Source organism: Amblyomma mixtum, chromosome 8 (genome assembly GCF_055824585.1).
Source record: "Amblyomma mixtum isolate Tamu chromosome 8, ASM5582458v1, whole genome shotgun sequence".
In the NCBI taxonomy this organism is placed as follows: Eukaryota; Metazoa; Arthropoda; class Arachnida; order Ixodida; family Ixodidae; genus Amblyomma; species Amblyomma mixtum.
In genome coordinates, this window is record NC_143019.1 from 104,844,437 (window position 1) to 104,870,596 (window position 26,160).

The 26,160-nt window shown below is 45.4% G+C and overlaps 1 protein-coding gene across 1 annotated transcript; it reads right to left on the bottom strand.

The window, feature by feature from the left end:
- Positions 1–9,172: 9,172 nt before the first annotated feature.
- LOC149333765 (protein toll-like) lies at positions 9,173–24,905 on the bottom strand. Its single transcript, XM_089558759.1, has 6 exons — positions 24,548–24,905; positions 21,565–22,432; positions 16,594–17,162; positions 16,288–16,426; positions 15,850–16,174; positions 9,173–14,492 (listed from the first exon to the last, which is right to left on the bottom strand). Exons 2-6 carry the CDS (start codon positions 22,373–22,375, stop codon positions 14,177–14,179), a joined length of 2,160 nt encoding a protein of 719 aa, XP_089414885.1. The 5' UTR covers positions 22,376–22,432; positions 24,548–24,905; the 3' UTR covers positions 9,173–14,176.
- Between the last annotated feature and the right edge of the window lie 1,255 nt (positions 24,906–26,160).

A 26,160-nucleotide genomic window follows, 5' to 3' on the forward strand; every position in this document is an offset into this window, starting at 1 on the left:
TTTAAGATGGCTCTTAAGAGTATACGAGGGGGTAGATAGTCAATCAAGGCGGAAAGCTATAGTATGACATCATTTTAAGACATAAAACTTCGGAGAGGAGAAAACGCCGGAAATAAGTAAAAGCAGCTAGCGCGGACTTGAAGACCGCTTATTAGAGCGATGCCTGTGTTGAATGATGAGCCTCAGTACTGAATCATTAACATACCACAATGAGTCACGTGTATGGCCAGCCCTGTAATCAACATAGCTTGATTTCTTAAGCTCATAGGGCAAACTAACTGAGCGAGTTTTGAGATAAATGGCAAACATGTTGTCGAACTCTGTAGTTTGGGTACAATAACCTTTCAGCGGCGCCTATTGTAAATGCAATTTCTTTATGTTCCTGGTAGAGTAACATTTAATTATGCTGAGCATTGTTAACTTGTACACTCCGGTTGCCCATAATGTCACTTTAAAAATGTGTGTCGCGTTTTTCCCATTTTTCTGGACGGCGTTCTCAGGTGGCGTTTGGCAGTGATTGCGTGGAACCTCAGGCATCAGGTAGTTACGAGAAAGCTAAAACATCTACTCAGCAAAGCACAGTGCTGTAACAATTTAGGGCGCTCTCCAGCAGCTGTGTTCACGAGTGCTTCACAGAGTTTAAGCTAAGAGAAATCATAAACCTAAACGCACTGAGTGTCGGAGCCAGTACTCCTTTTCGCACTTTGTCAAGCCTGTTCTATTCAAAACCGCATATACGCTCCACTCTATAGCGTGCAAGAAAGGGCTTCGATAGCGCCGTTCAGCCATGTTCAGCATGATCCAGAAAGGAATGCTAAAGAAGAGGAAAGAATACTTGATACTGTCGTGGTGTGCTCGTATGAGTAAGGTTCTCATTTGGAGCAAGGTTACATAGCATGTGTTGTAACCATTAATTAACTCATGGCTGCTATTTGAAGCAGAGCTAAAAGTAACGAAACAATAATAGGCTTACCTCTAAGTAGCTCAAGTCTTCAAACACGCCATTTACTACTGTGATGCGGTTTCCGGCTATTCGGACTTCTCTTAAATTTCTTGATTTCTTGAAGAGAACGGGCGACATATGCTGGATCTTGTTGTACGACAACAACAGGACCTTCAGCTTGGTAACACCACTCAGGTATTCGTCGTCCACCTCCTCAATGCTGTTGTATCGCAGGTCCAACTGATATAATTCGGGCAAGTGCAGAGAGCCCTGCAGAACTCTGAAGGTATTTCCACTTGCAATGACATGATGCAAGCCCTTAGCGGCGCTCAAACCGCAAGGCAGATTGTTCAGCAGAGTTTTTTTCAAGGCGATTTTCAGCAGTTTGGTTGCGGAACTGATTGTCGTTTCTCTGATGTCACGCAAAGGGCAACGATCGATAGTGAGAAAAATAATTGTTCTATTGGAAAACCAATCAGCAGGCAGATCGATGACTGTGACATTCCTCAATGTTAGTTTTTTTAAACAGACTCTTCTCAGCATGGCAATGTCTGCGTCGATTTCTTCATCTTTAGAGACGTCAGTACACATCAACACAGCTCCGTCCTTCCTAGTCTCGCAGGAGCAGCGCTGGAGCTCCGGACATGTGGCGTTGACCGTCTTCCGAAACGAGGGCCACCTCTGCGCAGCATACACTGAACTGCACGAAGCAGCCAGCGTGCAGACTAGGACAATCACAGGAAAAGTAACCATACTGGAGGTGTCTTGTTCGTGGGTGACTGCGAGCGTTATAATTTGCTTGAACTTTCCTCGTCAATCTACAAGATACGCTCGAGCCCGGCGTTCATAGAAGGTTTACCTGACTCAAGGACAAACAAAAGCATCAGTGCAGAATTGAGACAGGGTGCTGGTAAGAAGGTAACATACCCATTGTCGACAGATGCGCTCCAGTATGTATCACAAAAACTTAGTGCTTCGCGGAGGGTCACAGGAGAAGTCGGGGTCCACGTCTTCGCATTCCCCACCACCACTGCGTGGTCGAAGCATTGAAGCAAGGCTAAGAGAACTCAGAAACAGGCCCATAGATTTTTTTTTTCAACTGGCAGAAGTGCGCTGAGAGGAAGTTCACTGCTGCGGCGTTACATAACGGCGACGCCACTGTTCAGTCTTCGTCCGTCCCTGGTTGGAAGAACAGTCTGCTCGGCCAGCACTCTACGTTCAATGCACGTACATGTTACACAAAAAATGGGGACTTAAAGAACTCACATTTCGATCGCTGTGTTTGGGGTACGGCGATTTCTCAGTTTGATGGCACACAGCGACTCTGGAAATTTCTTCTGGGAGCCGTCCGCCCAACGCAAGCACATCGCACGCGACGGAGAGGCGCCTACTACAAGGGAATAATAAATTAGCCTCCTGGAAGACTTGTAGCGAGAGGTTATGCGAGGCACGGGAGGCTGCGGGAGAGGAGGGCTAGAGGGCGTTTCCACGCGCTGCCTCTCGTCTGGAGGAGATCCATCGAACTCCCAGGAAATCCTGCATCCACTTCTTTCGGAAATCCGCTTTCTTAAGAAAGCCAGATGTGGGTTTTCTTCTCAGAAATGCCCCTGTTTTCAAAATCAAAGCAATTGTCCCTTTCGGTGGTGTCTTACTCCGTGTCAAAAATAAATGGAACAAGAACAAGCTACGCATTCATTTTAAGTTACCTCGGTAAAAACAGCCAGCTTTTGTGACGCTACACAATGAAGTGATTACTTATTAATTTCATTAGCCCGTGCAAATAAGGAGGGCTGTAAAACACTGTCTGATACTCCGGTGGGTAAAACATCTTCCTCTGCTTAAGCATCGTTCAAGCATCGTTCAGGGAGCAACAATCCCACACTGTGGTTGACTAACATATGATAAGCCTTAGGTATTTTCTTATCAATTTGCTGTCTCCTGAGCACTGTGGACAATGCACTGGAGTAACTAAACATTATTCACGGAACCCGAATTCCTTTCCTGTGTGAACGCGAACACGTAGCTACCCGCTGTAGCAACGTAGGCCTAAGTAGAAACTACCTGACTGAAATTCATGCCGCTTCCAAGAGATACGCTGCCATCTACCACTCCTTCATATTTGGATCCTATGTTGACATCCAACTGTCCTCGACGCCAAGGAACGTTTCAGCTCGATGGATACCATTTTCATTCACAAACTGCACTGAAAACTTATAGATGCAGCATTGGGGCAGAGCGTTACCCCCTTTTGTAGGCACATGTCGGGTCCTACTGAACCATCTGCATGCCACAGTAAGCAAATTCTTGAAACAACAAACCTTACCAGGCCATCCCGCGTCGCATCCAATTGATTAACCAAAGAGTCCGGCACTGTTGTCATAAACAGTGGGCCTTATTCAAAGAAGGGGAAATTTTACTTCATTCGCAAAACACAGGGGTTTTCTTCGATTCCTCCTGGAGAAATAAGAGCCACAAAACCCTTGGCACTCGCTCTGAAAGCGACACGCCGCTCCATGTGCATACGTGAGCGACACTGTTATGAATTCCATCCCACCAGACATGCCCACTTCTGCCCCTCGAACTGCGGTGCACCCCTTTGACATCAATTGATTATTTACGATCTTTCAGTTAAGGTATTTCTTCTGCGCTATTATCTGTGCGAGTTATCTCTTCTCACCTTCTTACCGAGGGGTTACCTCCAATATTTTTCATATGCTAGAAACAAACTCTGGCTAACACCAAACCTTTCACTTTCATGATAAACAGCGGTGGTCTCAACTTTAAGCAAGCTAGACAAGTCATTTGCGAATCAATCCTTTGATTCTTAGACGCCCTTTCTTGCCTTCCTTTCAGGGGATCTTTGCAGAGCGTGCACCGTTCGCCCGTGTACTTCTGCCTCCTTACATATGCACGTATCAACTCTATTTCTCACCTCCCATCTTAGTCGTATGGATGCACAGGACGTCATACCGACCATTCGTCAGCCAGCCAAGGCATTACCCAAACCTCTTGAGGAGTAAATATGAAAGGCCTTTCTCATACCAGAATCGTCCGAAAACCAGCCAAACGGTGCAACACAGTTAGAACAACAGAAGAACACGAGGCAAGGCTGGAATAGCAAATGACATTTTAATGAAGGGAAGAGAAAAAAGAGAATTTGCATAAAGATGCGCGCGCACACTCCAAAGGAGTGAAAGGGCGATAACTGAGGACAATAAACTTTGTGCGAGTACACCATCTTTTTGAGGACTGCAAACACTAAAACTAAAATTACTATTCCACAAACTTTCTTTACCTCAAAAACCCTATTTTTAAACATTAATGGCGGTCTTCCCTGGAACGCCTGGTATATATACGTTTGCTTTTTGTTTTGTTTTTTTTTTTCAAGCATCTTTTCAGATACCAACGCCTTATGAAGAGAAGGAAGAGCTATGTAACTTGAGCCGTGAAAAAGAGCACGCTCTCCGAAATTGCGAATAAATGCAATAAGTTTTTCGCTGTTTAAAAAGGAGGGAAAGAAAGAAACAAAAACCTTGAAAAAGGATGGGCTCTTCCGAAAACTACCAATAAATACAACAATTTTTGTCACTTCTATGACTTTTCAGTTTTGGATTACTTAATTCTGCTTACAATTATTTATCAGCTGCCAAGAAACCATTCCTGATAAGTATATATTTATTTTAGAGAACCCTTTGACAGTAAAACACCTACTGCTGCCGTGTACGGAACTACAGAAGATGAAAAGAACAATTTAAGAGACGAAAATAAAAACAACAAGCAGGTGAGAAACAATCAAATGATGTTGAGGTCCATAAAGCTCGGCAAGCCTTCCCTGGAAGCCGCCAAGTACCGAAGAAATGCTTCAATATCAGATGCCACCACGTAACTGCAGAGCCACATAACTCGCACAAATTCTATCAGGTTGCATAAAGGAATGCCTAACACACAGCTTGTTCGTTGAGTCAGACCGGCCACATGGAGGAGTCAATGCGTCTATGAACTCATTTGTGGAGGAAGACAAGGTACCTCTATTGCACTCTTCAGAGCGTTTAGCGCTAAGCCGCGAAATGAAACACTGATGTCACAGGGGTAACAGTAGGGAGGTACGAGGAGCCATGGCGTTCGAGCGAACCACTTTTACTCATTCGGAATAAGTGGCGAAGGAACGCGGCCGATACTATTCGAGACGAAAGCGGCATACAGGAGTTTAGAGAGCACCAGACTCTTGTAGGTAAACTGCGTAACATGTTCTAGGTAAGGCTCGGCAAGCACTTGTCATTATGCCAGGTAGGTTCAAACACAAGTTCTTGACTCCCAGGCTTTGAGGCGAAACGTGCAACTGATGCCGTTGCACATAGAAATCACGAACTAAGGCACCCTTGCAACGGCGTGCTTTTTAAACAGCCCAGGGGATCATCTCCACGCAGAAAGTCGGCCTACAATCAAGATGAACAGCGCCAACTGTTAGCTACACTGCCCAAGAAAAGGATAAAGAATGTTTCAACAGAACAATTTTCTCGAATGTCAGCCATGGCTAACGGACGGTAGACCTGTACTTTCCGGCAGCAGTGCGTACTGCTTCTTGAACAACTGAAACTATAACAGCCGCCATCCAAGCGATAGGAAAATTCCAAAGGCCGATTGATGCTCTAAATATATCAAGTGGGGAAGACGCTAAGACATCTCAACAGCCATTTGATGCAGAAAAAAGAACGGCATGAACGTTTTGAGATGTTTTTGGTGGCTGACTCTGAGTAGTGGGAGTAATATTTATAAACTCTAGGCTTCACTGCGGAGCATGGGCTGATGATCAGCATTGCAATAGCACTATTGCGATTCCTGGCGAACACAGACGAGAAATATGATGGAAACATTTCACAGACACCGGCTCCGCCAGTAATGTAACAACCAGCGTCCGACTGCAAAGGAAGCGGAAGTCGGGCGTGTGGTTCTCCCGATAGCGAAGCGGCCGGAAATCCTTGTGGTGTCCCATAACGCCGTTAGTCAACAAATAGAGATAGCAGTCATCGTTGCATCCTAAAGAATTTTTTTTTAATGTGAAGACGTTACTACACCCATTGCCAGAAAAGCCGTTGGCGTGTGAATGTGCCCATGCTAGCAGATGGCACAGAAAACTCCAGCTAAAATAAAATAGGCTGACAGGATCAAGCGGCAGTGTGACGCACACAGTAAGCCCAGCACTGCAACTTCAGACAATCCAATAAAGTTCGTTCATCGATATATAATCATCAATGGCCGAACGTCATGTGGGGCCAGTTGTTTAAAAATAATAATAGTAATAATAATAATAATAACAATAATTTATTTCCATCATCATACAATGTTGGAGGGGATGGGAATAAAAGCCGTTATCGCTTGACAAGGTTCCCACACCCTGTACAGCAAGTGGGCAGTGGCATGCGACGGCACTTCTGAGAGAAAAAAAAGATAACAGACAAATACACGATAACGAGCGTGTGTAGAATTTCAATAACAATAACAACAAAAACAAAAATAAAAAAACTTTTAAAAATATTATAACAACAAGAGCAACCAATACATGAATACAAGTTTAAAGTATGAATGCTAAGAAAATGTGGCTTCAGAAATAAAGTCGTCGAGGAGGTCAGAGCAGCTAATGTTTTCTATGTCAATGTTTGCAGCAATTAATCTATTCATGAGTGAGGGAAGTTGGAATGTTACCATTTGGCTTCGATAGCGCGCTCTCACTACACGTACTACACAGTGTGGTTTGCGACGGCTTGGGTATGTGCACTGAAATAACTGCATTGGGGCTAAGTCAGATGCCTTTGTAATGCATCTTCTTTGTTCTGTTTTATAGGTGCGCAATAGTTTATAAGCATAGCAGGTTGAAAACGTTAATAATCTTGTGCTTGGAAAATAAGTTCTTAGTTGAGTATCTATATGGCAGGTTATGAACAACTCTGAGGGCCGTATTTTCAAGAACAGCAAGTTTTTCGGACTGGTTTGTGTAGCAGTACCCCATACTAAAGAACAGCAGTTTAGATGTGAGCGAAATAATGCACGATATAAAAGAATTTTACCTTTTGTGGGAGACAACACTTGAAACATGTAATAAATCCTATGGCTCGAGATGTCTTTAGCGCTATATGACTTATGTGGTCGTCTCATTGCAAATCTTCAGTGAATATTACGCCAAGCGATTTGAATGATTTTATTAACCTAATCTGGTAGCGGTTTTAACGCAGCTCAACAATCCACTGCATTTTTTTTGTTTTTGGGGTAAAAGAGTATTGTCTTAGATTTTGTGGCATTAAGTGCAAGAAGATTGTTATCGGACCAAGTCTTTGTTTTTTCCAGGAGTATGTTGGCATTTTTAAGTAACTTAATAACAGTACCGTCGGATAAAAACATCAGCGTCATGAGCGTAAATTGTATTATCCACATTAGTTATGTCGTTAATATAAAGGTTGAAAGCAATGGTCCAAAGATACTTCCTTACGGCACTCTGCAGGTAACTGCTCGAAGAGTTGACTTGTATTCATTTATTTGGACATACTGCTTTCTATTGGACAAGGGAAATTTAAGTAAGAGTAACGCTGTGCCTCTAATTCCATAACATTCAAGTTTTTCCAACAAGATGCTATGATTTATACAGCAAATGCCTTGCTGTAATCTAAGAAAATTCCCAAGACCAGGTTCCCGACAACATTCGTACCAAAACTGTGACGCAACCGTTCGTTGCACCTAATTCCGCTGAGGGTGGTAAGATTTTTTTCTACATATAACGCACATGTGCTAGTGAAGTTCTATGATAGCTTGAGACAAGGATTCGAACCGATAATATATGCACCTTCAACAGCATGACTTGCCGGACTCTTTACTCTTTCTTTTAAGGCGCTGTTGAGGTGTCCACTGATGTGTGAGCCAGTTGCTGCGCCATTTACCTATCTTAGAAACAACATTTCGTATGAAACTGTGACGCAACCGTTCGTCGTACAGCGTTCTCAGTGGTGTGTGTCGGTAGTGTTAGTGTGTGTGGGTGGCAGTCAGCGCAGTCAGGAGTCAGGAATAGTAACGCATTCGCAATCCCACACGTAAGCAGCCTTAAGTGCATCTGCCGAATTTAGTAGCCAGCCGCTTTGGCCGTATTCTCGCCTTTTTGCTGCGGCCGGTGGCAACTCCGCGAGCTGTGCCGTTGCCTAGCAACCGCCGCAGCTGGCAGCGCCGCTCGCAACGCCATCAGGCATGATGTCAGGGGAGGAGCCGGTGTAACCGCGTTGCAATAACAGAGGAGGAGCCGGCGTTGCATTGCATATATAGAATGGACTGCTCGGAGGGATTCGTCGGCCGGTATGGAAAGTGAGTCGGAGAGACTGAAAGATGCCAGGCTTCGTCGTCGGAACGAAACCAAGAGGAGGCAGCGAGCCGAGGAGTCGGAGAAAGAACGAGCCGCACGCCTCGAGACGCGTCGTAAGTACGAAGCGGCCAGGCGAGTGCATTCAGGTGAGGATCGTTCGTCGTCTTGTTCGGCATCTCGCGCCAGTGCCGCGGACCAACGACGGAGTGAAACCAGGAGGAGGCAACGAGCTGCGGGGACAGAAGAGGAACGAGCTAAACAACAAGATTAACCGTAACTCTCGCTACGCACATCCAGGCATAACTGAGTTAAGCCAAAGCCATTTTTTTTTGCGTCGTCTTTTCGGGCTTTGAGCGTAGTTAGCACGTTATCATTCAAATTCTTTTTAACAAGCCTATGTAAGCGAAGTTTTCTGCGCGTAGAGCGTCTCAGTTCCGCAAAAAAAAACTATAAAGGATAGTTTTATTTTTCATACTTCTTAAGATTAAGAAAACCATCCATCGCCTCCATAACAAAATTTTCAGCCTGGTGATTGTACGTCGACAGGGCAAATTTAAAAACAGCACGGTGAACATACTGCACACAGAGTTATAAGGCTCGAGGTAAACTCACATACCACATTAAAAGCTAGGAATTTGGCTCTTTGTCACCGCAGCACACAGCGTATATAGGCTATGCGCTAGGAGCGGGATGATTTGTTGGAATGCGCTTTTAAAAGGGCTACTTTCATATCATTCAAAAAGCTGCTTTCATATAATACAAGAAAACAAGAAAATGTTCGACCCTTTTCAACTAACCTGAAGCTAGAGGCACTCACTGCACATATCGAGGTCATGGCAACGAAAAGATAGAAAAAAAATATATTGGACAGATATATCATCGCCACCGTAACGTTAGCCAAAAGGGTTAGCCGAAAGGATAACATCAATGACTTCATTTTTGTTTAATCGCAAGGGCAGTGAGTATGGCCCTGGCATCCGAAGCTTGCTTTTAATCAAAACGATAAATTCTGCCCCGATTCCAGAATGGTTTATCTCCACTGAGCTCTTTATTCAAAAATTCATAGCGCCAATTCAGCGGCCTGTAGTCTTCTTTACAAATAACTTCGCAGTAACGGAGACGTCCTGTATTTTATTTTTCTTGTTTGAAATTTGTTTTTGATATTTAAATTCACCGCAGGGCACTTGTTTGCGGCAAAAGACTCACAAGACCACCTGAATAACACGGAATACATCGATGCATCTCGTAATGCTATACAACCCTTCGAAATCCGGGAATTTACCGGTGATGTGCTTGGGGATCCAGACCGAGGTCTTCACCGCATAGAGAGGAAGTGGGCAGACTACGGAGGGAAGCCATCAGGAGAAGCAGTAAACTTGACGATTTGTTTCACTTATTTACAACGTAAGCAGAGAGACCATAAGTCTGAAATTAAGCGCTCTTAAACACGCCAGATTGCGGCTTGGATACAGTTGATATTCTCCAGGCAGCTAGCCAGGGAATCCGGTAGCTGGTCGAGCGTCCAATGGGCCTTTAGCCTCTCCGCAGGATCCGCGCACACATCACGTGACCGCGAACACATCACTGAAACACGTCCAGGCAAGGAGGAATCCTTGCGCCTTGCATTCGCGGACAGCGGTTTCCCGTGGGCCGACCAGTTCCGAAAGTACGTTGGCTCATTATGCGGCGATCCCTTCCGTGGGGAACAAGTTCTCGCGATTCACACCGGTGAACTCTTCAAGACGGAAGCACGAATTAGCCGTGTCCACCCCCGCTTTGTAGGGCCGGTAAGGTGAAAGCGGGCGGTGGGTTGGCGCTGCTGTCGCCACCGCTCGGGGTCTCCCCCGCCGGTGCACGGGAGAGCACAATGCGTGAGAAGCGCCGCATTCCACATCACCGGCGGAAAGGATTACATGCCTTTGTTCACGGCGTCGCCGTCGCTAAAAGTCTTCGCCAACGCTTTTTGTGTCTTCTTCGAACAGCGCCTTTGGTCAAGGTAGCTCAATGGCGCCTGCCTGGCTCGCCTGTTCCCGCTGTCTGGGCCTCCGATCACAACAGCCCGTCCACCGCCAAGAAGACGCCACGAAGTTGTTGCAGCTGGTCGGTGCATCACGAATGGGCGTCAGAGACACATTCGGCCTCGTAGCAAAGTCAGACCACTTGACCTGCACAGCTGGAAATGGTCCTCAACGGAGCATTGGCGATCAGATCTGAGCTCTGTCCCTACCTCCGGCATGGCAGTACGCGGCCAGCCCCTTCAGGTCTTTAATTCTGAGCCAGATAGCTGCAAATTTTGGGAGATTTAGCCCTGGCTCATAGCACACGCCCGGAAGTCTGATGAATCAAAACTAGTGCGTCTTTTTCCTTTTCTTTTAGCAAAAGACATGCGTCTGATGTTCGGTAAGAAACCACTCCTTGTTTACAGCAATGAGGTACGTACGCAGAAGGGGGAAAATGCGAGGTGTATATGTGCGTTGAGACTGCACACAGTAAGCATCATGGAGATCAGGAAGTCTTGCTTCATTGGAATTCAGCATTTTCAACTGCTCTACAGCTTATGCAAACACAGTAGTCTTATACTGCCTCATATGAGCCAAACTTGCTAGTTTTTATGCCTGACAGCACTGCCACAGAGAGAAAATACTTAAGAAGAAACAAGCTGCTTCATGGCTAGCATCAACTATAGCTATCAATTCATTACTAACTGACAGCACAGAAGGCTCCGGATTACTTCAGGCTGTTAAGCAACCCAGTCTCTCTTGGTCATTAGTGTTCTGGTCAGCCAAACTATTAAAGCAGCCCAGTTATGAATACACACAATCTAAACAAGAGTTCATTGCAGAATTGCATCCAGTTACCTAGAAGGAATACTGTGAGTGCATTGTTCACACACTGCGAGAGTGTGAACTTAGCATTTGGCTCGGCTTGCAAATGGCTGAAAACAATCTGAGCATTAGCATAATCAGGAACGTAACATGGCTGCAATTCTACACGTGCATTCACACTTTCAGCCAAGCACTAGCGAAGCCAGATACGAAGTTCACACTTTCCAGCATAGCCACAAAGAGAATTTTGGGAAGTTTCGTGAGTTTATGGTGCAGTGAGTGCAGCTTTCAACTTTTAAAATCTTATGACAGAAGACAGCGTCTCCGTCATTTCTCGACATACGCACATGGAAAAAGGCAAGTACAGTAGTGTTTTGCTCAACTCCGAATTGAATGCGAGGATCATGCCATTGCGCCAGAGATGCTTGAAAAGCTCCAGTGAAGAGCTACTGCACATCCTCCCTTGGGAACTACCACGTGTGAATTTGAATATGTTCACTGTAAACTTGGTCTCCAAAACTGCAGTATGGTTTAGGTGCAGCTCAGGTCATTTACCTCTCAGTTCTGTCGACTTCCCTCGCAATAGGTAATGCAGAAAAATAACTGCAATAGTCCAAACCTAAGCACTTGAAGTTTCCCTGAACAGCAGATCTTAGGAAGCTCTGAGTTGAACTCTTTCGAGATTTAGAACCTTTCTGTTCCTCACATAGTGTTAGGTCAAGCGTTGCCTAGAATAGCAGCATGCTTAAATCTGCTTTGCGTTAAGGGCAACTCAGAACCAACCTAAAATAACAGCTTGGCACCATCCTAATTCAAATATGTAGAGCTCTGGGATGCAACATGGCACAAGCACAACATTTGCGCACACACATTCACAACCTACCATTAATGTGATGGCACACTAACTAGCAGCCACAGCGCGCCACTCTCTGCACCATGGAAACAAGCAGCACGAAGGCAGATGCAACAAACTAATTAGTTCCTTCCTCCAGACTTTCATTCTTTAAAAGAGCTAGATGTTCGGCTAGTTGGATTTGTGACAAATAATACATATTTTTAGCGCAACCAGGACAGGAACAGAAAAAACGAAAGACAAACATGAGCGCTAAATCCAAGATACCTTGCACGGCAGGTCACTGAAACGATGAAGTGGGTATTTACTGTGTTCATTGTCATAGCGCCCTTAAGAGAAAAACTTCAGACATCAAAAACTTTGCTCCGGAAGTATTAACTGCAGTTTCCTTTCAACCGCCGCAGGTGAGTGACACAGGCAATATTTTTAATTTATTTGAATTATAGTTTAAGTCGACCGTGTATTCTTTCTTGAAGAGAAAAAAACATATTTTCATCCTTTTACCACGCAGGAAAAAAATGACGTCTTTGCAGGTTTTTATACATGTGCGAGCGAACGTCTCAAAACGTATTTTTATTTCTGTTCTACTATCTTAGCCAGTTTTGCAATAAAGCAGGGGGGGGGGTCACATTTGAATACACACAACATAAAATCCTGAACTTTTCAGAAAAAGACCAAGTTTGGCGTGACATTCACAACATCTGGTGGTGAAACATTCTTTTCATAGTCTGCTCTGACAAAAAGTACTTTTAAGAGGAAATACGTAAAATTTGAATGGTAGTTCTTTCTTCTGCGAACTTGAGATGGAGGCATTAAATACCTTGATTTGTTTGGACGAGTTATAGAAAGATAACTATCGCGCGGTCTTCCACTTGCGATACTTTATTCCAGTTTTGAGAAGCGGCTTTTAAAGTTCTCTTTCGCTTTTCACATATTAAGTGGGCTGTCATAATTTCTCAGAATGAAAAAAGAGTGCCCTATTTTGTATTCTTTCTAGTTTATTTTTACGAGTCCTTGTATGCATGCGTCCAAAGGTCTCTTTCTTCAATATTGTTTGGCATCTGCAACGTCTGACACTGACTCGTTTTGTATTGAGTACGTTATTAACTGCTACACGGTCTTCCCGGCAGGTAGTAATTTCTAAATTTGATGCTCTTAAGCAAACGTTCTCAGAGACGTAGAGTGAAGTTCGCGGTGCTGTACATTGTTTGCCGCATCCGGTTCGCTTTAATGTAATGCCCATTACGTTCTTTCTCTTGTGCCCTCCACACAAGTGCCGAGAAGGGGGTGAGTTACACTCGCTACCCAACGGGATACGGGGGGCGCCGGATTGCGGAGGATTACGGGAAAGGTCAAACTACCTCCAGGGACAGCTACATTAGGTCGCTTCCTGTTGTGCACGTGCTTGCGGCGAGGTGGGTCCGCGTCACAGTGCGTGGCTTTTGTCCCATGTCTACAGCGGCGTGCGTTGCCAGCTTGAAGCGCGGTCAACAGGATATTGCCACGCTAGCTGCAGGCATGAGGAGTGACGATGCTGAACAGATGGGTTCAAGTGACTTTCCTTGAACTTGGGCCAACTGGACGTTGAAATTATCTGCATCATGGGAAAGTGAGAGTGCTCGCGAAGCTCGCTGCAGGAAAGCATAATTCTCCAAAATTGTGATTGTAGAAAGTGTACATATGTGTACAGCGTTTGTCGGGATTAGTTACCTTCTTTCCCCAATCATTGATTGGTTGTGTTGTCCTTTCCGAATTGTTAATTGGTGATGTTTTTCTGTTCCCAATAGTTTATCGGGAGGATGTTTGTGCAGTTACCTGATTGGTTATTCTCCCCACCGAGGGCGGGGATATAGGGTTTAAAATCAGCTGTTTCGGCCGGACCGAGGGCTGGTTTCGTCACGTAGAACTACGAGTCAGTCAAGTGTATATATTTTTTTTCCTTGCTTGTATCTTCCTTTGACTTATTAATTGTTATTAAAAGTTAACCTCTCCAGAAGGGTCCTCTAACAATGTGATTGAGCAATTCGAATCTGCAAGACGTCAAGCATCCTTCAACACTCATCATCAACCCAATTTCCCTGTACAAGATCCAGAGGGGATTTCAACACGGAGGAAGGGACCAGAGTCCAGAACACAAACATCTATACGTAGCGAGACGAGGCACAGATGCTTACGAGCGTTGCTACCTTACTCATATCATAAATGCAATGCAATTAAAAATTATAATGTGCGGCCTCTTCTAGTTCAATAGAGTCGATTTCGGCAAGAACTGGCTGCAGTGGTTTGTGCTTGATAAGCTTCCTTTTTGCATCCTTCTTGGGCATCGAGCTGTAGAACCTGTCCCAAAAGTTTGGCTCTTCCCAGCGGAGGTAATTCGCCGCCCGCATAAAGAGGCGCAGGTCTTCGTCTAGAGAACCAGGGGCAACCTCGTCGAGAAGCACAATGATCAGTCTGTTGACGTTGTCCTCCAGGGCTTTCTGATGCGCCAACCGGAACTCCCAGCGGCACCACTCACTTGCTACGAAGTTCCTGCAGGAGTGAGAACGCATCATCCGCATTTGCTGTGAAAAGAGCAATTCTAAATATCCACCTGCTATCTCATCATAAAATCTGTGAAGTGCAAAATGAGGGTCAAAACGTTCCATAAGTTATACTTAACCGACTAACTCGGGGGATGAAAAACAATATCACAACATTCCCAGAATTATTGCGTACACTTCACCTTGTATTATGAAACAATCGTGGAAATGGTCCAAGAGCAATGATTCCTAGCATGCGGCCTACATTTCAGAGTTCGTGTTATCCGTAAATTCGAAGGGTGTCAGCAGCCTTTACTTAGCGAAGTAATCTTTAAATCCATCACATGGGCCAATCAAAATGAACGCAGCTTTGGAGCTGAACAACACGTGCTACCCTGGGGTGATCTTTCAGCTATGCATGGTAACCGCTACGGAAGCGGAGAAGTGCCTGAAACTCAGTCATGCCTACGCATATGCAGAGGTCAGAACAATTTTATTGCGAAGCAATACTACTTTAGCTACCACCTCAGCCCGTCAAAACGCGAGGCAGTGGTAGGCACGGTTGACCTTTAGCATGACGTCTAGGGTGACGTCACACCATCTGTGTAAAAAACGGGGCCCGATCTCACGCCGTCGCGATGCGAGGCGGTAGACACGGAGTGGCGGCAAACTCTCGCTCCTCTCACCAGGGGCGCCGCGTTCGGAGTGACGTCACAATATCTGTGTAAAAACGGGGGCCCGCCTCGAGCCGTCGAAGTGCGAGCCGGTAGGCACGGAGCGGCGACTTAACTCCCGCTCCTCTCACCAGGGGCGCCCCGCTAGGAGTGACGTCACACAATCTGTGTAAAAACGGGTGCCCGGCTCGAGCCGTCGCAGTGCGAGGCGGTAGGCACCGACTATGGTTCGGCCTCTCGTGAGGCTTGAGAGATGCCGCCTCAAGCAAGCAAGACACTTCGGCAAAATGCAAAGAGGAAGCAACAGCGGTACAATAGCAGAACCCACGTATTTCTTCGCAGTTACCAGGCTTAACCAAGCTAAGCCACCATCAGTTTTGTTTAGTGGAGGGGCAGCCATGAAAAACTTTTTGAATAGTAGTACAGGCTCAAATTTCCATGGATCACTTCAGCTGGCTTTCAAGGAGCGCCAAAGTCCTAGGTCCTAAACAAATCAAAAGTGGCCGGAAGTGTTTGGCCTGTCTGATTGGGGCATATTTCTAGCGTGGAGCCGAAGTAGACAATCGCACACTACTCGTCAGCAACCAAATTATGCAGCGCCCATTGCTTTCAGACAAGCGAAGGACCGAGAAGTCGTTAGAATTGAGTAAGAGCTGCGCAATAAAATATCCGCCTTATACGAAACTTGTTTACCCGGTCAGAAGGAGGACCGTCCTCCTGGAGCAGGCGACCGCGTCGCGGATGATGTCCTGCAGCAGGAAGCCACCTTTGAAGTTCCGCTCATAGGTGCAGTAAGATAAGCCGACAGCCTCTAGTCCCGGCATCAGCTGCTCATGGACCCAGCCTGCATCTTTGCTGCTGTATGATAGGAACACGTCGAACATCTTTTCTGCATCCAGGTCCCCCTCCCTGATGCAGTGCACCCAGCTGCAGACACCTCGCATGGTCAGCCAGTCCCTCAGGTGCCGCTCGCCGCAAAAGTACGCCGCTGAGAGCGTTAGGATCACGGCCAGCATCACTGCGTCCGAATACAATGGGGGAGAACCGGAGGAGCGCAGTACTGGCGCAAGAACTATTTACACAATACAGTAATGATCGAAAAGTGGAAATGGCTTGCGTCTCGACACGCACCGAAGGCGTACAGCAGATACGTCGTGTATGCTGGAGAAGACAGAGGGCATAGTTGGCTTTCCCCTAGGGTGATAAATTCCCTCTCTGACACAAGTTCGTTCAAACTTTCAGTGCATGTGATGTGTATGGAATCTGGAATCTGTAAGAAAGGCATGCATAATAGGCCAACCGAACGGAGTAAAGAAGTATAAGAAGAAAGAAGAGACCCAGAAACTGTAAAAGTAAGCTTAAATTAGTATGATAAAATATGGTATTTTGAAGAACCCTCTTTCCCAGATTACACTGATTGTAACTGATTAGGCTTACCGCATTCTTGTGAGCTTCCAGCCACTGTCTGAATGAATAATCATCACATCCGCAATGGAAAGGGTTGTCGGACAGCCATAGCGAAGTAAGGTTGCGTTCCACCACCAGGGCATGTGGAAATTCCATCAGGTTGTTGCCCCTAAGATCGAGGGAGTGCACTTTGCTGGGAAGGGCATTCGCACTGACTCTTGAAATAAGATTATTTCGTAAAGAAAGCACTTCCACATGAGGGGCGGCGTCTTTGAGAGGGGCATCGATCTTTTCGAGGCGGTTGTCGCGCAGATCCAAATGAGTCGCATTTTCAGGAAACGTTTTGGGTAACCGGTTCAGTTCCGCCGACGAGCAGTTCACGACGATGCCTCGGTTGCCGAATCCATCATCACGGCAGGTGCAGCTGCAACCCTGCTCGCAGTCATCCTGCCACTTGGTCAAATTCTCCTCTGTCAAGTCGTGAAGGGAGTTCCCTTTCATCCAGGGTGGGCTCTGACACATCGGTTTACGCGTTAAGCGCACTTCGCTGTCCTGCCGTACAAGCCAGGCCAGTCTGCAGTCACATTGCAAAGGGTTGTCTGGAACCGGAAACGAATAAAAGACAACACTGTAAGCAAGTTGCTACGGATAAAAGACATTGATAAAGTCATTTTATAGGTGTTACATATATATAGTCAGTCAATCATACAAATCGAAATCAACTAGTTTTTCAGGTGCGAAATAAGGATTCTCAGACACTATGCATGGCCCTGTTCCACGGTTCTATATGCTCACATGATTATGGAGAAAATGTTCGATGCTACGCGATGAGAGTGTTTCTAAAAGCGGCTATATAACGCAGTAGATGCAGTCAATATTTGCCCGGACTTCTCAAGTGTGTCACGTTAGCTGCTGCGTGTCACGTTCATTGGCCATCGAACGAGAGGAGCAAGTGAAGTTTGTCACACTGCCCATTTCACTTTCGCTTTGCGAAATAAAATTAGCGTATTACGTAATGATTCTTTGATACCACAAAGGAATTTCACGTCTTGAGGCACCGTGTTGCATGCGTTGCTTGAAAGACTAGTTTGGAATTTTGGAGGCAGATATACACGTAGAATGCCGGGCTACGAAGACTCTACGAATAGATGTATATTTAAGCTTCCTGTATAAATATCCACGCTTCCTGCAGTGACTAGGGACCTATTTTTAATTGATGTGAATTTATTAGTGAAATGGCGAGGAAAACATTGTGTCCACAAGGCTGCATTCTCTCAGTGCGAAAACTAATTTCATGCACTACTGTTTCTTAGGTTAGATAAAATCCTGAAAAACAGATTTCCAATATCCTTAATATTCGGATGAGTTTTACTCTGCAAAATTATCAACAATCTCATTAAAAATTGTTTTCTTTTTTTGCAAATCTCTTTCCAAAAACCATCCGGTTAATTTGCTTGTCTCAGCGCAGTCAAGCGGGTATATGGTTGTATTATTAATTATTTTAGTACACTTTGAGACAGGGATTACAGGGAAATAGGCCTGTGGTTTTCTAATCGCTCAAGATCATGTTTGTGTTGAATGCTACCACAGCTCTCAGTGCCTTTATTAATGGTAAAGAAGCTTTCGAGCCAATTTCGTGCGGGGACAGAAACTTCCGCGAGGAGACTTCTACGAATTTGTGACTGTTCCTTGGGACTTTTTTATGCAAAGCTAAGACCCGTGCACGAAATAAATAATTCATTGTGCATCTCGCGGAAAAAGAAAACACAGAGAGAGTGACAGAATGTCACTAACAGCACCCTTTATGAGAAACGCTACGTAATGGCGGCTGAGAAAATTTCTTTCCGTTTTTTTATTGCATTATGTTGCCAAGAATGCTGCCCGCAATGATTACATCAATAATTGCATAATTAATTTTTCTAGTTTGCGGGAACAGCCTTCGGTTAGTTCTGGGATGCAAAGGATGTTTTGTTACACAACTTTTGCTTCGCCGCATACCTTCCCAGCAGCCTTCTTAGCTACCGTACCTCCTACTCCAAACTTAAAAGTACGGCTCATAAAGTTATCATTGGTTTCGGTTATGTTGTGATCGTGCCCTTCGGATAGAGCGGAATACGAGTTCTCGGGCACGGTCTCAAATTTTTTGTTGCTGTGAGTATCGAATCGATGCGGAGAAAACGCTATAACGTTGTACGCTATCAGCATTTATTTTACGCAAAATACAAGAAAATATGTCTCCTAGTATTACCTGGGAAATTGTTAAAGTGGGCTCGAATTTGACTCACTGCTCAAATTGTGTTCGATTTGCTTTTTACTTAAATTCGTGTTCTTATAAGTGCTACATTACTTCTGGTATTCTGTGATTGCCGGGGAACCGACGAGGCTGCCAGGGCTTTGTGAGGTAGGCTATTGTAACATGCATTTTGAAAAAAAAAGATATATTCTTTTATTTCGCAGGTTCCTACTTAATTTTTTTTGTGCTCCGGATTCATCAACGGACTTTCACTTTCGCGCTTATTTCAGACCAGTATTCTGCTGCCTTGAAAGTTTACAGTTTGCAATTGGTAGCGAGATGCTTCAAGTAGTAAGGGAATATGTCTACTTAGGGCAGGTAGTGACCGCTGATCCGGATCATGAGAAGGATATAACTAGAACAATAAGAATGGGGTGGAGCACATTTGTCAGATTCTCTCAGATCATGACTGGCAGTTTACCAATATCCCTCTGGAATACAACAGCTTTATCTTACCGGCGCTCACCAATGAGGCAGAAACATGGAGGATAACGAATAGCGTTCAGCTTATCATAAGGTCACCGCCGCGTGCTATGGAAAGAGGAATGGTATGTGTAACGTAAAGAGAGAGGAAGAGGGAGAGTGGGTGAGAGAAGAAAGGCGGGTTAATTACACCATTGTCGAAGTCTAGAGGAATGGGGTTGGGCAGCGTATGGAATTTGAAGGGAAGATAACCGATTGTAATCAAAGTGGACGGACTACATTTCAAGAGAAGGCAAGCGTAGCACGGGGCGGTAGAAAGTTAGATGGGTGGATGAGATTAGGAATTTTGCGGGGATAGCATGGCCGCGGCTGGCACAAGCCGGTTAATTGGAGAGATATGAGAAAGGCCATCGCCCTGCGGTGGGCGTAGTCAGGCTCATAATGCTAATGATGATGATGGTGATTTTACGGTAGCTACAGCCAAGCCTGTCGGACACATCTGCACCCAGTATGCTGACAGAAGGGATGTGCTATCTGGGACGAAAGGGGTATACTCCACGGGGCGAGAGCCGGAGCAACGGAAAACTGCGTTGCAACGCCGTCTACAGACGGCATCTGGGATCGAGACATCCAATGCGTTACCTTTAATGTCAGCAGGTATGTCGCTTGACTCATTTCAATGTTTCGTGCTTTAGATCGCCAAAATGCCCCAGTCTTCCTTTGTTCCGGCTCCCGCCGCGTGGAGTACACCACTTTTGTCCCGATAGTACGTTGCGAAGTGAACTTCAGTTTCGGCCACCCGGTGAGGGCTCTTTTAAATCCGCTGGCTATCGTTCTTTGAAGTAAGACGGTGTTAAGGATTCGTAAGTTATTTCCTTCTAAAGAATTTGCTACGATTTCTGTACGGTTATCTCTGGAATTTATACAATACTTCTGCAATGCCGGCTCGTCTACCTGCCTATTTCTCACCTTCGTATTGGTGTCGGCCATCATTAGAACGCAGAGTGCTTCTTGCTATGTTCATTATGAGTGCGATGTATCCACGAGACTACTGCCCATTTTTCAATTTATTAAGTAAGTTTGATTTATTACCGTGGTTCATTTATTTAGACAGATTAGAATGGCTGAAAAGCCCGTTCTGTTTGAAAGAGCTCCTACAATGCGAGCAGATGTGCGATTAGTGAATACCAGCTCTCGGGTCTACATATTCAAATTTAATAGAGAAGTGTTTATTCGATCGCTGGCCGGCACCCGCATTCCTTTTCTCTAGTCGTGTTTCTGCTCCTTTCTTTGAACATTTCATTGCGACAGCATTAGGAGGGCCATGACGGCGAGATCTGTAGGCCGTCCGCATCCGGCCTAGGCGTCTGTGTGAAGCCTTCACCTTCCAACACTGGCGGGGGAATTACCCTCTCTCAGCTGCCACCTGCCAGCCGTTCCCCTCTCCCCTCCCTCTCTACTTGTATGGAGGACGCCTGTCTAAGAATGAGTCAGCAAAAATGAAAACGATTAAAAAGAAAATAACTGGGACAAGAGAGGGCGTGAGTGTGCAATAGATAGGCTCCCTGAAGAACTAGGTATCTGTGCAACACTCTGGCTTGCGGGAGCTGCTCCACACTTTGCTCGCGAAAAGCAGCTTGCATCTCTCAAGCTCCACAGGTGGATTTTTTTTTTTTGAAACAGCGACGTGCTGGGGCAGCCGCGCATTCCTTGACCTCGGCACCAATTCGCCGGTAGCGGTATGAGGACTCGTCGAGATCTATAAACGCCACATATTTTGCGTAGTTACAACTGCAGTTAACAAACAAGCGCGAGCGCAAAAGAAAAAATGGGAATGGCAGAAGGAACCGCTAGAGGAAAACACGAATTTCTCAGAAAACAGCACATCTGCGTACAATATTGGCAGCCTCCCGAAGAGCTATCTGTGCATATATGAAGCTTCCGGGAGCTCATGAAGATTCTGGATTGGCACGGATTGGTGCATGAAATAAGAACGTTTTTAAGTTTCCCTAGCTTGAAATCAATTGACCGCCACCTACCCTTTTACCTCCTTTCGAATATGCTAACTTACATCCACTTCATATTGCGGTGTTCTATAATGTTTAATGTTTCGGCTCGGTTATTCAAATAAAAAGTGATAGCATATAACCTTACTGACCTGTGTTTTTTCCTTAATAAACTAACAGGACACGCCGTATCCGCCAGTAATTGGCAAGCGTCTTTATGGTCGACCTTTTGAAAGAAGTCGATGGTTTGGAAAGTGGTAACGAAATATGATAGCTTACGGTCCACGGTCACATTTGGTGTAGTTGTCATGCGTTGCGGAAAATCCGTTCGGCGCAAAACTTCAATCCCATTTCCTGCGAGGCCGAGACCTCTCAGATGTACAGTTCCTGTGAAGGCACCTTCCACGGTGGTGATGTTGTTTCCCATCAGGGAGATGTAGGCGAGGAACGCGTTTCGTCCAAATTCACCCTTTTCTAAGTACTGTATATTATTGAAGGCGGCATCAAAGTATTTCATATTTACGAGGTGTCTCATGGAGCCATTAAGAGAAACCAACTGATTTCTTCGTAAACGCAAATTATTAAGAGTTACGAGCCCACGGAACGCGTTCCTACCAAACCAATGAATGTGGTTTTCGCTCAGATGCAACTCCAGGAGGTCCGTATTGTCTTTGAAGTTGTCGTCGGGAACGTGGCTGATGAGGTTGTTCCTGAGAAATAGCTTTCTTAAACTTCCGAGATATTTAAACACGTTGGTGATGCTAGTTATGCGATTGGAAGTTAATATAATTTCCTTGATTCGGCGTGTGTGCGTGAACATCTCTGCCAAGTTGGTCAGCTGGTTCTCATTCATGTTTAGAAATTCTAAGTTTGATTCTCTACTAAAAACAGACGCATTTAAGTAACTTATTTTGTTTTTGCTGAGATCCAGACGACGGAGTCTTTGAAGCGCCTTGAAAGCTGTAGGCTCTATGTCGCTTATTTGGTTGTCGCCCAAGCGGAGTACTTCTATTACGCAATTTGCTGATGCGAACTTAGGTACGACGCTAATCTTGTTGTGGGCGAGGTTGATTTCTTTCAGGTATGGCATCCTCGATTTCGCAAGTTCACTGATGTCCACTATCAAGTTGTTCTCGAGGGTGATTGTCTGAAAAAAATTTTTAATGAAACATCAGGAGCAGCATTCCCTCAAAATTATCTTTGCGACATCCGAAAAAAAGCCGATAGGCATCGAATATTTTCATTTTTTTTCTGGAGCATATGAAGCATAATCGCTTTATTGGGAGATTTTGTCTCTCTGGTGGCACGTAGTTGCCAATTAAGTTCTTCATTTGATGTAAAATGTTCGCTCTAGTGATTTTTCAGTGACCAAGGTGACAAATAAAAAAATCCCTGCATGTTTTTCCTCTGGTTTAAATCACTGCAATCGTGAGGTGTTTTCAAACAACCAAGGTCTGAGCCACCGGTGTGAGTTACTGAGTCATTGACACAGAGCCAGGGCTGAGCTGGGCCATGATTCATCGCTGTGGGTGAAGAAGTGCAAATTGAGTAACTGGATATGTTTTCGAAACGTATCTAGTGACACTAGCCGGAAACGTCAACACAATCGAACACAACATGGTATCAGTGAAGCAGATTTCCTCCCACACGCCAGGATATACTGACAGTGATTTGCTCAGCGCGCCTGCAAACATCTGCCCATTAGCCTGCCGGCTTGCTAGGTGTGGACAACGCCCTAGACGCATAGTGGGAAAGCGCTTTTAAATGGTGGAATAATTACGGCCATAAAACACTTCGACATATTGGTTGCGCGCGATCAATGCCTGCTCAAGGGTGATCTCTCCAACAGAGGAGGTTTTTTTAAACGGGTCCCACCATTTTTACGTCTTCCATGAGGCTCGTCAAAAAGCATATGCACCTTTCTGCCGCGTTTTCGCCTAGACATGTTGACTGTGTAGGCTGACTCAAGTTTTTTTCCTTTCGTTAAATTTGGGTAGTTGGTGTACTTGTTTCCTTTGGGTTAGACACTACGTGGTCTTATGTGTGCGCTGCGGCGACCTTTGAATAAACCTGCCAGGTTGGGAAGAAGACAGCTGGCAGTTTGTGGCTCATTGTTGAGCAAGGCATGGTGAGCGGTGTTAGTGACTCAAACCCCAATGCTCCAGAGTGAGTGGTGAGGCGAAATATAAGGCTTATGCAAACTCTGCTAAGGTAAGGGGGGAGCAGCCGGAATATTAAACCGACATTTAAATTTATTGCCAAACTGCCCTTTTTAGCTCTCCGAGAGGGTGCTTTAAGATGGCTTCTAATAGTGTACGAGGAGTAGATATTCAATCAAGGCGGAAAGCTATAGTATGACATCATTTTAAGACATAAAACTTCGGAGCGGAAAAGACGCCGGAAATAAGTAAAAGCATCGGGCGCAGACCTGAAGTCCGCTTATTAGAGCGACGCCTGTTTTGAATGATGGGTCTTGGTGCTGAACCAATAACCTACCACAATGAGTCACGTGTATGGCCAGCCTTGTAATCAACATAGCTTGATTTCTTAAGCTCATAGGGTGAACTAACTGAGCGAGTTTAGAGGCAACTGGCAAAACTGTTTTCGAACTCTAGTGTGGATGCAATAAACCTTCAGCGGTGCCTATTGTAAAAGAAATTTCTTTATGTTCCTGGCAAAGTGATATTTAATTATGCTGAGCATTGTTAACTTGTGCACTCCTGTAGCCCATAACCTCCCTTTAAAAATGTGTGTCGCGGTTTCTTCATTTTTCTGGACGGCGTTCTCAGATGGCGCTCGGTAGTGATTGCGTGGAACCTCAGGCATGAGACAGTTACGAGAAAACTAGCACATCTACTCAACAATGCACTGTGATGTAATAATATTGTGCGCACTCCAGCAGCTGTGTTCTCAAATGCTTCAGAAAGTTTAAACTAGGAGAAATCATAAACCTAAACGCGCTGAGTGTCGGAGCCAGTACTCGATTTCGCACATTGTCAAGCCTTTTCCATTCAAAACCAGATATACGCTCCACTTTGTACCATGCAAGAAGGGGCTTCGATTGCGGCGTTCAGCCATGTTCAGCATGATCCAGAAAGGAATGCTAAAGAAGAGGAAAGAATACTTGATACTGTCGTGGTGTGCTCGTATGAGTAAGGTTCTCATTTGGGGTAAGGTTACATAGCATGTCTTGGAACCATTAATTAACTCATAGCTGCTATTTGAAGCAGAGCTAAAAGTAATGAAACAATAATACGCTTACCTCTAAGTAGCGCAAGTCGTCAAACACGCCATTTACTACTGTGATGCGGTTTCTGGCTATTCGGACTTCTCTTAAATTTCTTGATTTCTTGAAGAGAACGGGCGACAGGTGCTGGATCTTGTTGTGCGACAAAAACAGGACCTTCAGCTTGGTAAAGCCACTCAGGTATTCTTCGTCCACCTCTTCAATGCCGTTGGACCGTAGGTCCAACTGATATAATTCGGGCAAGTACAGAGAGCCCCGCAGAACTCTGAAGGTATTTCCACTTGCAATGATATGATGCAAGCGCTTAGCGGCGCTCAAACCGCATGGCAGATTGTTCAGCAGAGTTGCTTTCAAGGCGATTTTCAACAGTTTCGTTGGGGAACTTATTGTCGTTACTCCGATGTCGCGCAAAGGGCAATGATCGATAGCGAGAAATTGAATTGTGCTGTTGGAAAACCAATCAGCAGGTAGATCGATGACTGCGACGTTCCTCAATGTTAGCTTTTTTAAATGTACTCCTCTCATCATGGCAATGTCTGCGTCGATTTCTTCTGCTTTAGACACGTCAGTGCACGTCAACAAAGCCCCCCCCCCCCCCCCCATCGTAGTCTCGCAGGAGCAGCGCTGGAGTTCCGGACATGTTGCGTTGACCTTCTTCCGATGCGGCGGCCACTTGTACTCAGCATGCACTGAAATGCACGAAGCAGCCAGCGTGCAGACTATGACAATCACACGAAAAGTAACCATACTGGAGGTCTATTGTTCCCGGATGATTATGTGCGTTATAATTTTCTCGAACTTTCCTCGTCGATATGCAAGTTACGCTCGAGCCCGACGTTCATAGCAGGTTGATCTGTCTCAAGGACAAACAAAAGCATCAGTGCAAAATTGAGTCAGGGCGCTGGTAAGAACGTAACCCACCCATTGTCAACAGTGACCTCCAGTATGTATCACAAAAACTAAGTGCTTCGCGGAGGGTCACAGGAGAAGTCGGGGTCGACGTCTTCGCATTCCCTTCCACCACTGCGCGGTCGAAGTATTGAAGCAAGGCTAAGAGAACTCAGAAGCAAGGCCACACATCTTTTTTTTTCAACTGGCAGAGGTCCGCTGAGGGAAAGTTGACTGCTGCGGCGTCACATAACGGCGACGCCATTGTTCAGTCTTCGTCCATTCATAGCTGTATGAACAGTCTGCTCGGCCAGCACTCTACATCCAATGCACGTACATGTTACACAAAAAATGGGGTCTTAAAGGACTCACACTTAGATTGCTCTGTTTGGAGTACGGCGATTTCTCAGTTTGATGGAACACAGCGACTCGGGAAAGTTCTTCTGGGAGCCGTCCGCCCAACGCACACACATCACACGCGATGCAGACACGCGTACTGCAAGGGAATAGTAAATTAACCTCCTGGAAGACATGTGACGAGAGATTATGCGAGGCCCGGGAGGCTGCGGGAGAGGAGGGCTGGAGGGCGTTTCCACGCGCTGCCTCCCATCTGAAGGAGATCCGTCGAACTCCAAGGAAATCCTGCATCCGCTTCTTTCGGAAATACGCTTTCTTAAGAAAGGAAAGCCTCATGTGCGTTTTCTTCTCAGAAATGAGCCTGTTTTCAAAATCAAAGCAAT

What these genes read in the sequence shown, in the direction of transcription:
- LOC149333765 (XM_089558759.1), bottom strand. Translation starts at nt 22,375, where the DNA reads ATGCCATACCTGAAAGAAATCAACCTCGCCCACAACAAGATTAGCGTC. An exon ending in ACCAAATGTGACCGTGGACC is followed by an intron (nt 17,163 to 21,564) that starts GTAAGCTATCAT and finishes TTCCGGTTCCAG; the next exon opens with ACAACCCTTTGCAATGTGAC. An exon ending in ACGGTCCTCCTTCTGACCGG is followed by an intron (nt 14,493 to 15,849) that starts GTAAACAAGTTT and finishes TCACTCCTGCAG; the next exon opens with GAACTTCGTAGCAAGTGAGT.